Below are 14318 nucleotides of genomic sequence, written 5' to 3'. Positions count from 1 at the left end.
TAGCTTAAATAATGTAATTTATAATAAGAGTAATAAAAGAAAATAGATGACGCTCCGCTACGGGAGCAAAAACGCCTCCTATTTAGAGATTACGGCAACATCCGCAACTTGTATCCAGCATATTCGGAAGATACATTCTTGAGTAGAAATTGGTTGAGGCGCTCAGGTTTTTCCTAAGTCTCGAGCAGGTGAAGGTCGTTTGCTGTTCCTTGAAAAATGAGTAGAATGTTCGCAATATCACGGCTATGGCGAAGATATCCAAGGAGGAAATTCGAGCAGCGGTCAGCTCAGAGGTTACCATGGGTGTGTATATCGACAATCTTAGCAAAGAAGATATACAACTGATTGGCGAGCTGTGACGTCTTGTCAAGAGTCAGGAAAGGGGTATGGGAAGTTGAATTTTGATCAAGCCTGGAAGGCTTCGTCTAAACAACACAGGTCTTAGTCATCAATCAATCCCAACACGGAAGGTACATAACTACAAGCATTACGTCGTGACTCAAGAGCTTCCAAAACTACCTGTCTTGACCTTGAAAAGCTGGCTATTTATCATCACATGTGCTTGTATTCCTAGCCTTTCAGTATTATCAAGGCCAAAAATGAAAGCCCACGCCCACCCTGCCTCGTCACCCATCCTACAGCGCGCCCTGAAATCCGCTTTACCATACAGCGTCAATCTCGTCTACAGAATCCAACACCCCAACCGGACTGAGCACGCCCACATCATCGCCACGTTCCCTCCATCAGCCTCTGAAATCCCAGAATGTTGGGCAGCGGCATACCTGGATCGCTCCATGCGGCCAGAGACAGAACTATGGGTCTTCAGTAGCGCAGAACAGCCTCTTCGCTCAAACTTGACACCAAAATTTCGACAGGAGGATAAGAAGGCGGTGATGGCATTATTGGACTATATGGCTACACTCTCCACCCCACCGATGCGCTCCGATAATCTGCCTGCTCTGGAGTTGGCAAAGCAGCACGAAGAAGAACATCCAACACCGCCAGCTGATGGCGTATACAAATTATCACCAGGAACATATATGCGTCATCTCCTTATGCCGAAGGTCGTTACGTTAGGTGCGGTCCATTGCGATGTAGTCAAAATCCTTCGCGAAGCAGGAGTTCTACGAGATGAGCTTCCGGGACCCGATGCCGAGTTGAACAAGTTCTTGTTTAAGCTCTCTGATTTACCAGAAACGCGAGAGCTGCCACAGGGCTTGCGATGGGGGGACATGCGCGAGCAAGACATCGACCTTGTCAAGGCCCGAACAACTATCCCACGGACAACGAAGACACTGATGTCACTAAAGAGTGTTGGAGTGTTTGAAGAAGAAACAGATACTGCTGTAGCGTGGACATTTCTCGGATTGGATGGATCTCTTGTTACCTTACATACAGAAGAGGCGTATCGAGGCAAGGGAATAGCGAAGGCTGTTGCGGCAAAGTTGTTCCGACAACATGCGCCAGGATTAGCAGTAGACCACGGCGGGAATGCATGGTCGCACGCGGATGTGTACACGGGCAATGTACAAAGCGAAAGCGTGTGCAAAAGCTTGGGAGGCAAGGCATTGTGGAAGTGCTTCTGGGTGCGTATAGACCTAGAAAAGGCGGGATGTCTGGCGAAGACTGGGTGAGCTACAGTTAAATTGATGCGTCAACGGTTGCGGGACACCGAGATGTGAGAGCATAGAGTAGATCTGTTGTAAAGTCAGTTTCGAGCCTTGTTGTATGTAGAGAACGAGTGACTGGAACAAGGGTTGCTCATTAAAAAATTAGAGTGTTGTTGTTGTTTTTGATCCTCATAGTGAATCAGGGTTAAAAAGCGATAATAATCATAGCAGCGCGACGGTGGAAGGAGGGTGGGCTTACCAGGTGTATGTCCTGACGCAGACGCTTTGTGAGCATCACGAGCATTACATTTGTTCGAGTTCATCTGATCGTATTGTCGTTGACTGTCTATATCATGAAGACGTGCTTCGACAGACCGTAGTCATGCCGATATCTCTCAAGAAGTGTCATCGCAAACGTGAGTAGCTTAGTCGAAGAGACCGAAGCCCATGTCCTCATCCTCAGACTCCTCCTTCTCCTCTTCCTTGGCCTCCTCCTTGGCGGCAGGGGCGTCACCACCGGAAGCAGCAGTCGTGGCAGGGCCAGCGGAAGCGTACTTGTCGGGGTTGGCGATGCGGTCCTTAAGCTCGGCGATCTCCTCCCACTCGTAGTCGGTCTCAATGGCAACAGAGAGAACCTTCTTGTAGGAGTTGACAACGGAGTGCATGACGGAAGGCAGAGTGGGGAAGCCGGTGGCCAAGGAGATACTGGCAATGGTGGAGATGGCAGAGGAGAAAGCCTTGAGCAGCTGGGACTCCTCGATGTCCAAGACGGAGGCATCGAAGGTCTGGCCGTTGTCGTAGATCTGGAAGATACCCATACCGTAGGTGAAGGGAGAGATGTTCAACAAGTTGAGCAGGGTAGCCTCGGAGGCACCGACCTTGTTACCGGCCTCGATGAGCTTCAAGTCGGAGGTAATTTCGATGGTACCACGGGCAATCTTGGTGGGGACACCGAGAGCCTGGAAGAAAGAGGTCTTTCCGGGTTCCATACCACTGCCATATGTCAATTGTCTGCTGCATGATTTGCACAAGGCATGTTCTTACGTATTTCCGGCGGGAATGTAGACATCGCCAGGGGCGACGGCACCGGCACGAGCGGGGGCAGCGACACGGTTGGAGAGAATCTTCTCACGGGTGTCCTTGAGGTCGGCGTTGGTGAAGACGAAACCGACGTTGCCTATAATTCTGTCAATGCCGTGCGCGGCCGTCGCGTGTATCGGGAGACGTACCCTTGACGTGGGGAAGGAGACGCTCGTACTCGGGGTAGTCGTTGATAAGACCCTTCAGAGCACGGCGGACCATGGTGTTCTTTCCCATGAGGACGACACCCTCGCCGCGGAGCGACTGACGGATCTCGTGCATCTGCTGCGACGAGACATTGTCAACGGTGACGATGAAGATGCTCTTGTACTCCTTGAGGAGAGCCTCGAGCTTCTCGAAGTAAGCGGCCTTGGATTCTTTCTTGCCCCCCATTGTGTTCGGTGACGCAAAGGGATGTTTAAGGTCTTAGTTTGGGTGTTGTTGATGGTTTAAAGAAGAGAAAGTTCGACCGAGCGAAAATCAAAGTCGTCTGCTGTGGGTGGCCCCTGCTCGCGTAATGCGCTAGCGCATTCTGAGCCTCATAGAAAAGTAGTATCAACTCCACCAAGCAGTGTCCGACGCAAACATCATGTCTGTTCCCTACCAGTGCATTGTAGCGCACAGTTCAGAATCTGCGGGAGAGTGGGCGATATTCGGTGCGAGCGGCTCCAAGATCGTAGCTCATTCCAGTCGTGGGGCAACGACGACATGGCCACCGCAAGACAATCAGATTGAAGTGAGTGATGGCGTGATAAACATCATGTGTCAATTTTGTGGCATTCGACTTGGTAGAAGAAGTGGTTGCGCATCGCTAACATGAGCAGGATCAGCAGGAGGGCGATTCTGAAGAGCGACCAGGAAAACGCATCAAATTGGAACAACCGAAGGAGCAGAGGTCGAATTTTTCCAGTCTCATTCTTTCGAGCGATGGACAGTACTTGGTTGGCATAACTGGTGAAGACAAATGCATTCGCGTCTTCCAGATCGATTCGCAGAACCGACTGCAGCAACTTAGCGAAAGGTAAGAAGCAAAAGACGCAAGGTCAATTTAGAGATTGACCTGGAGAAGGTGCATGTCGAGACGACCTTCTTCGATCATTCTTACATCCGATAACACGACTATCTTGTGTGCAGACAAGTTTGGCGATGTGTATGCACTTCCACTTCTCCCATCACCTGACGACGATAAAGTAGAAGAGCCATCTGAAACACCAGCGACTGCACAGCCGGACCAGAAAGAATGGATGCCTTCCGCCACTACTCTGACCGTTCATTCCGGTAGGAATAGGAAGACTCTCGAAGAGCAGCTTAAGCAGAGAGCGAAGGGACCAGCGAAATCCAAAGAGCCTATGCGGTTCAAGCACGAATTGCTCCTTGGCCACGTTTCTATGCTCACGGATGTCGCTTATACAAAGGTAGAAGGCCGAAGCTACATCATCACAGCAGATCGAGACGAGCATATCAGAATCTCAAGAGGCCCACCGCAAGCACATATTATTGAGGGCTTCTGCTTCGGCCACGAAGCGTTCGTAAGCAGACTTGGCTTCACACAGTCTGGTCAACTTGTATCTGGTGGTGGTGACGATCACTTGTTTGTCTGGGACTGGCAAAATGGTCTTTTGAAGGAGAAGCTGGCCATCCGAGATCTTGCCTTTGCCCATCTCCAGGAGCGTGGCTTGGTTCTAGCAGGTGCAGAGTCTGCGACTTTCAAAGTTGCGGTTACGGGCATTTGGAGTCTACCAGCTAGAGACGGGGTAAGTGCCACTGAGCCTCAGTCCTTCTAGTTTCGTTCTGATTTTCGGTAGGCTGAAACTATCCTCGTGGCGTGCGAGGGTGTACCCGCGCTATTCAGCTTCACACTAGGTGTATCCACCTTGGGAAATTCCATCCCATTGAGCGGTAACGCACTTGGTGTTGCCATTATACACACCTCTACAGGGTCGCTGAAACTGGCCGTCTCGATCGACAGCGTCCAAAAGCCAGGCTCGACGACTGAAGTTCGGGAAGACAAAGTACGTACCCAAGAGCAGAAGTACTTCGCAGCCGACAACTAACATGTATACAAGGTGCCAAGATTGCAATGCCTTGCCAAACAGCAAGCTGGCGGATGGCACGAAGATCCTGAGCTGGCGAACATGCTCAAGATCTTCGAGCAGGGTGGTGACAAGCTACTTGCAGATGACAAAGCAGTGCGAGACATGCTCTACAATGTGGAGAATCTCAGAAAGCGTCCAGGCGCAGAAGATTAGATAGCAGCGTTGCAAGACCACAACGGACTTGAGATGCTCCTTCCAAGCGCGGGGCCGATATACGAAGATAGAAAGTGAAGCGTGACGTGTGCGGCTCCAGAACATGCACGAACTGTAATCATTCAAATACTCGCCTCTCCAGACCACGGTCATGACCGGACGAAACTGTGACAATCCGGCCAGTACTCCTGAACAAGTCTGCCGAGGTCCCTGATTCGGGAGCCGCATCGTGTCGCGCATAAGCGTGTCAGCATCGGACATTTGAGGGCGAGATGTGCAAGATGCGTGGACTGCGTGGAACGTGGGTCTAGTACAGGTCGATTTCTAAGAATGAGACCCCGGCCGCCGATGGCGTAGATCGAAAACAAGCAGCCGACTTTTTTCTTTGCAAGCAGAAATCTCCCTCCTTCTGACATGTGCTATACTTGCAAATAAGGTATGTTCTACTCTCTGGTTCTTCATTCTCTACCGCGCTGTCTTCCTTTTTATACTGAAGTGCCTGTGTATTGACTGCAACACAGAATTGGGCCCGATCTGCATCTTGAAAACCCCCACCACGCCTCGGCTCGCCGTCATCCACCAATATCGCGGACCCTCCGAAGCTAGAAAGACGACGCCCACTAATTGCGAACCGGCTGCGGCAACATCAAAACCGTTTTTCCAGCTCCTTCTCTACCACCTGATCCCTCTCGCATAAGGCACCTTCTGTCGCATCCCAATATCCCGCACACGACCCACACGCCCGCAGCCACATCTTGCACGCGACACGCGAACTTTCGCACACGCCGCCAAAGTGTTCGCATCAATCTTTCGAAGGGCCTCTTCCCCCCGCAATCTATCCTTATTCTCCGTACCCATCGCTGCTGCGGCATCGCATAATCAGCGCGTATCACCAGTAGCGGGGCTCTCGACTGCATCGACCTTTTCAAAACTACAGTCGCGAAACATGCATTCAAAACTAGTCAGTGAGTTGTGCTCAAGTGTCTTGTGACTGGAAGAGTGCTAACATTTTGCAGTCATTGGGTAAGCCTTGCAATCAGCGGCGCAAGCACGAGAAGAATGCTAACGTGCACAGCTCGGGGCCAGCAGGCCACACCGCAGCTATCTATGCCGCACGAGCGGATCTGAACCGTAAGACGCCGTCTCTCGACTGTTTCCAGCAGTATGCTAACAATGTACAGCCGTTATGTACGAGGGATTCATGGCTCTCGGTATTGCCGCAGGTGGTCAATTGACCACAACAGACGAAGTCGAGAACTTCCCCGGTTTCACCAAGATTGGAGGTGGAAAGCTCATGGTCAGTAACACCACGCGATAGACACGCGCAAACTAGTACTAAAGGCTTGTAGGAGCAAATGCGCGAGCAATCTGAAGCCTGTGGCACAGAAATCATCTCCCAGACCGTCGCGAAGGTCGACCTAAAAGCGCGCCCCTTCAAGTACTGGTTACACCCCATGGGCGATGAGGAGGAGATCGAGGAGGAGGAACACACCGCTGATGCTCTGATCATTGCGACCGGCGCAAAGGCTAGGAGGTTAGATCTTAAGGGCGAGGACAAGTACTGGGGTAACGGTGTATCCGCATGCGCCGTATGTGATGGTTCCCTCCCCATGTTCCGCGAGCAGCCACTGGTCGTTATCGGAGGTGGTGACTCGGCAGTCGAGGAGGCCTTGTACCTCACCAAGAAGGCGAGCAAGGTTACTGTGCTCGTACGAAGGGACCAGCTACGTGCCAGCCGAACAAACGCCCGCCGGTTGACAACGCACCCCAAGATCGAAATCCTGTACAACACCAGCGCGAGCGAGATCAAGGGCGAGGAGAAGAAGAACGGCCTGATGACACAACTAGTGGTCAAGAACAATGTCACAAAGGAGGAGCAGACCCTTGAGGCAAAGGGTCTGTTCTACGCGGTCGGACACGACCCCGCCACAGAGCTGTTTAAGGGGCAGCTTGATATGGACGAGGACGGCTACTTGATCACCAAGCCCGGAGAAGGTCTTACAAGTGTCGAGGGTGTCTTCGCGGCTGGTGACGTTCAGGACAAGCGGTATCGTCAGGCTATCACCAGTGCAGGATCTGGCTGCATTGCCGCTCTCGAGGCGGAGAAATGGCTTGCCGAGCAAGATGACAGCGTCGGCAACGAACTTGAGACGGAGAGCCAGGCTGAGAAGTCGCAAACAAACGGCGTCGTGCCCGAGTACCGCTCCAACCCTCTTCTATAGACGAAATACTCACCACATCATCACCATCACAAGCTTGGACCACGTTTGGACCATTTCTGGTATACCTCGCATGAAAAGGGCATGGGCATCTCATTGTTTAGCGCATCTACAGAGGGCATGGGGACCATGTATAGACCTTGGCAAAAGGCGGTGCATTTCGAATAGAATCTTGAGCGGCTGATTTAGGGTTTTAGATAGAGCAGACACCTGGCAATGAATGTCTTTCAAATGATTTATCGAACGGGTTTCGTGTTTCGCGACTGAATCTCTCCAACATGGTCGTTCTTGGTATTGTGAAAGATGGCTACATTATAGAGCAACGCATTAGATGCATCGTTGATGAAGCATGCGTCGGGGGGCTAGACGAAGGCAGCAGTGACATTACGATGTCGGAGCGTGGAAGGCGCTGTAAGACTGCTGGTTGCGGTGGATGATGAGCAAGATAGATGACGCCTAGGTTGATGAGCATCAACGATCAATGCCGTTGGCTTTGAGGAGGTTGAGCGCACTCTCGAAGGCTTTGACCACGCTGATGTCTGCTACATGTTAGCTGTGCAAAGGTGACGAAATGGCATTCAATGAATCGCACAGTGATTTCGCTTCTTCTCTAACTCTTCTTCAGCGTTCTGAACATAAGCCATGCGTGTACGAAGCCTGATGCAAATGGTCAGTAGGTCACACGACTTTGCAGAAGGTATGTTTACCTTGAGTAGGTCCGACCAGTCTCATGCTCAAGTCCTGAATTTGCCCAGATACGGAAGTACTGGAAAGGCCGTTAGTACTAGAAATAGGAATCAGATAGGGATATTAGTACAGCCATAAGACTTTCCCATTCCTGCATCAAGTCCGACTCTTCGTCGTGGCAACCATTCATAGCCTCGTGGTACCGAATGTGGAGATCTTCCCAGTCAAAATCCTCGATTCTTCCTGCAGGGTCACTATCTTCATCCTCTGTTTGCTCTCCAGCGTTCGCATCGGCTTGGCCATCGACCTCATCTTGCGAACGCTGGGCAGAAGGTGGACGCTCTGTGTCGTCTGAGTTCACACGTCTTCTCGCTGGCCGCATTGGTTGGGCATCCTGAGCAAGGGACGGCTCTGACTTGGAAGCCGGGTCTGCATCCATCTTGTAGTGTTTGGTAGCTGGGTCAGTGTTGGAGGCGAGGAAGGGAATATTGGCAAAGCGCGAGACGGAAGAGATGGTTCAGTTTCGTCGTCGGAGGTTCTGGTCATTGACGATGCCTCTGGCGGCGGTCAGTGCTGTGGGTAAGTGGAGTGATCGCGATCGCGTCTTATTATCATCATCAAGAGGATATTCGACGCGTGAAGTCAGCTTTATGAGACTCAAGATTGCAGCAGTAGAGGGTGATGGATGCTTGCCCAGGTATTCCGTTTGCACGTGCACTAGCGCGGTTCGTTTTGGTCAGTCGCGGCATGACGTTGGAAGGAGCGTCTGACTCGCGACTCGCGCCTCTGCCTAAGTACCGTCTCGGTCACACAGCCTTTTCACTCACCTTGGTCCGACTGCTTGATCTTTGCCTTACTTCAAACAAGGCCTGTAACATTCACGAAGCATATATATTCATCGGACACCCTACTGGCCGATCCCCATGGATACATAGGCACTCGCCAACCCCCTCGACGAATCACTCCAACCATGGTCTCGCTGTACCTTCCAGACCTACCATCCTACGACTTTTCTGGAGGCGAAATCACATAGCATCATTCTCACTCAACCATGGAGTGCGATATTTGTGGGAGAGAAGGCAGCCTGAGCCAGCCGCTCCACTGCATGACCTACGCCCGCTCGTACCTCGAACAGCCCCGCATCCAACTCGCGAAGACGCTGATAGACCGCGATGCCGTCGAGAAACACGTCAAGGCCATCGTAAATGGCTCGGAAGACAAGGCGATCCAGCATGTTTCCCTCACCGACTCGAAAGGAGGCCTCTTGGTTGACCGGCAGGAATGTACGAACAATCTGAACTGGCAGCGGACGAAAGCAGAGACGGCAGAAATTCAAGAGCGATTAGAAATGATATCAAAGCACGCTGGTCAGCTTCGAGAGAAGATGGAGGCCACAAGGAAGCAGCTCGAGGCGAAGCGTGCGGCGAACGCGCAGAGGAAGTCGGACCTCTCGTCCGCCACTTACGGCATCGAGTCGCGGCGGGCGAATGAACTGGATAAGGTGCAACAGAGAGTCAAGAGGTCCGACTACAATGCGGACAAGATGCATCACGATACCATAGACCTGCGCATGCAGCTATGCACGACTGCTGCGAAACTCGCAGGACTTAAGATGCAGCGACGAAAGACTAGAGACGGTAGCATTAAAGAGGTCTTTAATATAGGGCCTGGCACGCGCCTGCGGATTCATGATCTACGAGACCTGAACGGTAAGTCTCTGTCACACCTACTGAGACAGTATGCTAATAATCGGAAAGATGTCGCACCTGACGGCCTATCCGCCTCTCTGGCTGCCGTAGCCCAACTCCTCGTTCGAGTCGCTGCCTATCTGGGTATCCGCCTCCCAGCCGAAATCACGTTGCCCCATAGTGACTATCCTCAACCAACCATATTTAGTCCAGCATCTTCATACCAGGGTAAAAAAGTACCTTTCCCTGGCTCAACACCGTCGCATTCATCGAGCGCTAGTCCAGAAGCCTCGCGCACACTCGATATGCGTGTACATCTTCCGAAGCCACGCGCACTGTTCGTCGATCGCCCATTGAGTCATCTCTCTGCAGAAGATCCTCCTGCATACTCGTCCTTCATCGAAGGCGTATCTCTGCTTGCGTACAATGTTGCCTGGCTATGTCGAACACAGGGCATGAAGGAAAGCTTCAAACAGTGGGAAGATACCTGTTCGATAGGTCGCAATCTGTATCGGTTGCTGATTGCACAAGAGTCATACAATCCCCAGCGTCTTGAGAACCCATTCGACAAAGACATTACCGCTTCAAAGTCTTCTAGATCGATTCTTCGCAAGTCGCCTGTAGGCTTCGGACAACTTTCGCATGCCACTTCACATTCCTTTCTCGGCATCGCCGAGAACGCCCAATACATCAGCGGATGGGGCTTGTCTCCGACAAAGATTGTTGACGAGCTGAAAGGATTCTTACTTGCTGAGCAACAAGCACAAGAATGGGACGTGCTTAACCAGAAGGAATGGGAAGATATGGAGAACCTGATCGCTGAAGACCCGGTTGTAGTTGGCGAGAAAAGGCGTGGTAACACAGGTTTAGATGATGGACGCAGCTACCTCACGTCTACTACGACAAACGGAAGGCCTTTGCTATCACGGAAAGGGGATGCTTCTGAGAGCGAGCAGACAGCGCGAAAGAAAGGCATAAGTGGATACGTGAAACTCAAGAGCAGACCAGAGGAGGATACATACTAAGCATCACCATGATACCCCGAGATACCCATAGACATTCGTGCACTCATAGACACATTGATAACTCCACACTTGAATCGCATTAAGATGCGAATCATATGCCTCTAGTTTGTATTGTTGAAACGTGCTTACGTACTCTAAATCGTATACAGCATCTCGCCCGAACAACCTTCTGTCCTTGGTGGCGGCCGCAGCGCGATGTGTAATCAGCTGCTGCCAAGGCCGTCACAAGGCGGGTCGGAGAATACTATGACACCATCGCCGCTTGCTCACGAAACCAACGCGCGCTGGGCCGAGCTGTACATGCCACGGTTGGAGAGCCAACGCCGTCTGATTAATCTGTTGCTGAGAAATACCAGACATTGGACGGGGCCTGTTGGGTATAAGAAGCTGGGAGTCACGAAGAATCATCCCCCTTGCTTTCATCTCCACTTTGAAAGGAAATTCTGCCAGAAAGAATTATTCTCTTTCGCGCCATCACGGTCGACGGCACCACCGATAGAAAGCGCGCTAGGATTCGTCGCTAGAACAATAAATCATCCATAGACGTCAACACCTCGGAGGTCTGAACTTTGTTCTGAAATATTCTGCTCTCACTACATTTTTGAATTCAAGTCCTTTTACACCACCAAGTCGACCCGCCTGTCCAGAGAGCATTCACCAGAGCAAGATGACAGTCCCCGAGCACCCCATTGACACCCCACCACGCGCGCCATCACCAGTCCACAGATTCGGTACGCTCGCCGTACACGCTGGGAGTCCTCACGACCCGGTCACGGGAGCTGTAATTGAACCTGTACGCACTGCCGACTTATTGTCTGAAGGGCGCGTAGCTGACCGAGGCAGATCTCGCTGTCGACAACATTTGCGCAAACCGCCGTTGGGAAGCCAATAGGCGAGTACGAGTACTCGCGATCCTCGAACCCCAACCGGTATGTGTCTGCGACCACTTTCTACACTTTCATTACTAACGCGCTTTCAGAGACAACTTTGAGAAAGCTGTCGCCGCCCTCGAACATGCCCGCTATGCGCTTGCATTCTCCTCAGGTTCTGCTACCACGGCCAATATCCTCCAATCGCTCGCGGCTGGCTCCCACGTTGTTTCCGTCTCAGACGTCTACGGAGGAACCCACCGCTACTTTACCAAGGTAGCCCTGACCCACGATGTCAAGGTTACATTCAGCCCGAGCATCGAGATTGACATCGCTGAGCTCATTCGCCCCAACACAAAGCTCATCTGGATCGAGTCGCCGTCTAACCCTACCCTGACGCTGGTGGATATCCGCAAGATCTCAACGATTGCGCATCAGCACGGCATCATGGTAGTTGTGGACAACACCTTCATGAGCCCGTACGTTCAGAATCCCTTGGACCATGGCGCCGATATCGTGGTACATTCAGTCACAAAGTACATCAACGGACACTCTGATGTTGTCATGGGTGCTGCGGCCTTCAACTCGGATGAGCTATATGAGCGTCTGTCTTTCCTACAGAACGCCATTGGTGCTGTTCCCTCGGCATTCGACTGCTGGCTCGCACACCGCGGTCTCAAGACCCTGCATCTCCGCGCTCGGGAAGCTACCAAAAACGCTACAGGTGTTGCGAAGGCCCTCGAAGCCTCACCACACGTCGTATCCGTCAACTACCCTGGTCTGCCTTCTCACCCACAACACCACATTGCATTGAAGCAGCACCGCGATGGAATGGGTGGCGGTATGCTGTCATTCCGTATCCAGGGCGGCCACGCAGCTGCAGAGCGCTTCTGCCAAGCAACCAAGATCTTCACGTTGGCTGAGTCGCTTGGTGGCGTTGAATCGTTGGTCGAGGTACCCAGTGCCATGACACACGGCGGTATTCCCAAGGAGCAGCGTGAAGCCGCTGGTGTATTTGACGATCTCGTCCGCATTAGTTGCGGTGTTGAGGATGAGGCTGATCTTGTTGCCGATGTAAAGCGAGCACTTGAGGAGGCCGTCGTTGGTCCTAAGATCACCAACGGAAAGACTTCGAACAATGCTGCTCCTGCTGCACAGTAGTTTTTCTGCTAGAAGTCTTGGAGTTGTTAAGAGCGAAAAAAAACCATGCTTTGATGAGCACATATGGATAGATGGCGTTTTTTGGGGTACGGGATTACGACCCTTATGATGAATATGATATCAGCGATACTCTCAATTCTAAAGCATAGTATTGTACCACAATACGAATTTACTCATGGTGTTTGCCGCAATGTACTCGTGGTTTTCGTTGTCTATACACTAGGCTCCAGCCTGACGCCGGTATATTTTTGGAGCTCAGAGAAGAGCCTTCCTGCACGTTACTGACTACCGTATCACGCACCAGTCGACTCTCATGGTATATCTTCCTGCTGTACATATTAGCTCACATATCTTCGTGTACCTTGGGGAACCAACCCACAGAATCGCGCACGCAGTGACTGTATAGGTACAAGACGAACATACAACTCGATTGATGCGCGTCTGCCTTGATTACACAACATATAGTCTTCAGTTAGGCTAAGTGATCATAAACAAACAACCAGTACTCAGCAGGCTACACACTGGTAGGACAGATGCTGCATGGACGCTATTTTGTACCGCACAACGTTACTACGAGACTACTAGATCTGGGCCTTGAGGGAAGTTAACGTTCAAAGAATGACGGATACAAGGAAGTGCCAGAGTGTAATACTACGAAGTAAGTAAAGTAGAGAGAAAAAGAAAGTGAACGTGAATGGTTTTGGAAATCCGCGGATGACTTCCTTGTTAAAATCTCTAGATGTCATTAAAGTCTTCTAAACGCGAATGGTCCTTGGCACATGCTTTCGTCTTTTGTTTATCATATTGAGTAAGGGGACGCGTGTATCGAACTTTTTTGAACCATCGAAATACTAACACAAAAGATAGTCTCTGGCCACATTCTTTGGCAGTTTGAACCGTCTTCATTGTTTCACTTCACAATGTCGGTAAGAGTGATCTTGTTGTAGCCAGTGATCTGCTGACAAGTAGCTACACAGTAAATTGTGTTGCAGTTCGTGACCACGCCTAGCTAGGTAGGTTGAGGAATCTGAACGCCGATTCATCAGCGTGTGACATCATTACCCAGTTTTTCTTCTTCCAGACCGTAGTCATCATGTATGATCGCATCTACAACACCAAAGCGGTCCACCCAAGAATACCAGCAACGACGACCGGCACTCTAAGCGAATCAGCAGCATCAGTAGATGCCGGTAGGTTTGAAGACATAGATGAGGTGGCAACATCATTACTGGCCGTTGTGGCGGTGGTTGAAGCATTCGTGCTTGCAGAGGAGTTGATAGTCGTGGAAGGGGTGGTGGTAGCGGTTGCCGAAGTGGTCATTGTAGACGTCGCGGTAGCCATGGAAGTGGTAGTCGTATTTAGATCGTCAGTGTTGGTGCCGACCACGCAGTACAGACCGTCATAGTCTAGATCGGGACAATTGATGCCGGGGTTCAATCGCTCGAGCTCGTCGACGGACAGGCGCCAGGTAGATGCAAAGCTCTCACAAGTCGTACCAATATCGGCTATAGCCTTAACATAGGTGTGCGAAGTCAGTGTATGTCTCATATGCAGTTTGTACAGAGAGATTTACAACGGAGAATTCACAATCAACAGCTCGACGAAGGCGAGAGGGCCATGCTGAGGCCGATGCTACAAGAAACCCAGCGGCGAAGAAGTGTGTCAACTGCATCTTGAGGGGTTTGAAAGTTCGCAATATTGCAAAGAAGGGAATTTGTCGAAACGATTTG

At 51.3% G+C, this 14318-nt stretch overlaps 8 protein-coding genes across 8 annotated transcripts; 5 read left to right on the top strand and 3 right to left on the bottom strand.

Moving 5' to 3' along the window:
• Positions 1 to 599: 599 nt before the first annotated feature.
• On the top strand, positions 600 to 1634 carry GT037_006759 (uncharacterized protein; the record flags this gene model as incomplete). The annotated part of the gene is made up of 1 exon (XM_038931806.1): positions 600 to 1634. The coding sequence occupies one exon, from the start codon at positions 600 to 602 to the stop codon at positions 1632 to 1634; it is 1035 nt and encodes a 344-aa protein (XP_038785278.1).
• Positions 1635 to 2035: 401 nt separating this feature from the next.
• Positions 2036 to 3083, bottom strand: GT037_006758 (60s acidic ribosomal protein p0; the record flags this gene model as incomplete). Its single annotated transcript, XM_038931805.1, has 3 exons — positions 2036 to 2603; positions 2655 to 2787; positions 2840 to 3083. 3 exons carry the CDS (start codon positions 3081 to 3083, stop codon positions 2036 to 2038), a joined length of 945 nt encoding a protein of 314 aa, XP_038785277.1.
• Positions 3084 to 3279: 196 nt separating this feature from the next.
• GT037_006757 (thioredoxin reductase) lies at positions 3280 to 4939 on the top strand (the record flags this gene model as incomplete). The annotated part of the gene is made up of 5 exons (XM_038931804.1): positions 3280 to 3426; positions 3515 to 3711; positions 3760 to 4444; positions 4496 to 4702; positions 4757 to 4939. 5 exons carry the CDS (start codon positions 3280 to 3282, stop codon positions 4937 to 4939), a joined length of 1419 nt encoding a protein of 472 aa, XP_038785276.1.
• A 946-nt stretch (positions 4940 to 5885) lies between these two features.
• On the top strand, positions 5886 to 7161 carry GT037_006756 (thioredoxin reductase; the record flags this gene model as incomplete). Its single annotated transcript, XM_038931803.1, has 5 exons — positions 5886 to 5904; positions 5956 to 5962; positions 6015 to 6070; positions 6121 to 6236; positions 6289 to 7161. The coding sequence occupies 5 exons, from the start codon at positions 5886 to 5888 to the stop codon at positions 7159 to 7161; spliced, it is 1071 nt and encodes a 356-aa protein (XP_038785275.1).
• A 468-nt stretch (positions 7162 to 7629) lies between these two features.
• Positions 7630 to 8284, bottom strand: GT037_006755 (uncharacterized protein; the record flags this gene model as incomplete). Its single annotated transcript, XM_038931802.1, has 4 exons — positions 7630 to 7697; positions 7751 to 7815; positions 7866 to 7924; positions 7976 to 8284. The coding sequence occupies 4 exons, from the start codon at positions 8282 to 8284 to the stop codon at positions 7630 to 7632; spliced, it is 501 nt and encodes a 166-aa protein (XP_038785274.1).
• Positions 8285 to 8896: 612 nt separating this feature from the next.
• Positions 8897 to 10558, top strand: GT037_006754 (uncharacterized protein; the record flags this gene model as incomplete). Its single annotated transcript, XM_038931801.1, has 2 exons — positions 8897 to 9554; positions 9603 to 10558. 2 exons carry the CDS (start codon positions 8897 to 8899, stop codon positions 10556 to 10558), a joined length of 1614 nt encoding a protein of 537 aa, XP_038785273.1.
• Positions 10559 to 11225: 667 nt separating this feature from the next.
• On the top strand, positions 11226 to 12588 carry GT037_006753 (cystathionine gamma-lyase; the record flags this gene model as incomplete). Its single annotated transcript, XM_038931800.1, has 3 exons — positions 11226 to 11351; positions 11402 to 11487; positions 11538 to 12588. The coding sequence occupies 3 exons, from the start codon at positions 11226 to 11228 to the stop codon at positions 12586 to 12588; spliced, it is 1263 nt and encodes a 420-aa protein (XP_038785272.1).
• A 1107-nt stretch (positions 12589 to 13695) lies between these two features.
• On the bottom strand, positions 13696 to 14260 carry GT037_006752 (uncharacterized protein; the record flags this gene model as incomplete). Its single annotated transcript, XM_038931799.1, has 2 exons — positions 13696 to 14100; positions 14162 to 14260. 2 exons carry the CDS (start codon positions 14258 to 14260, stop codon positions 13696 to 13698), a joined length of 504 nt encoding a protein of 167 aa, XP_038785271.1.
• Positions 14261 to 14318: the final 58 nt, after the last annotated feature.

The sequence above is a fragment of the Alternaria burnsii genome (genome assembly GCF_013036055.1).
Source record: "Alternaria burnsii strain CBS107.38 chromosome Unknown 731, whole genome shotgun sequence".
Lineage (NCBI taxonomy): Eukaryota > Fungi > Ascomycota > Dothideomycetes > Pleosporales > Pleosporaceae > Alternaria > Alternaria burnsii.
Note: the sequence above shows the minus strand (reverse complement) of the source record. Positions and strands in the feature narration are given on the sequence as shown.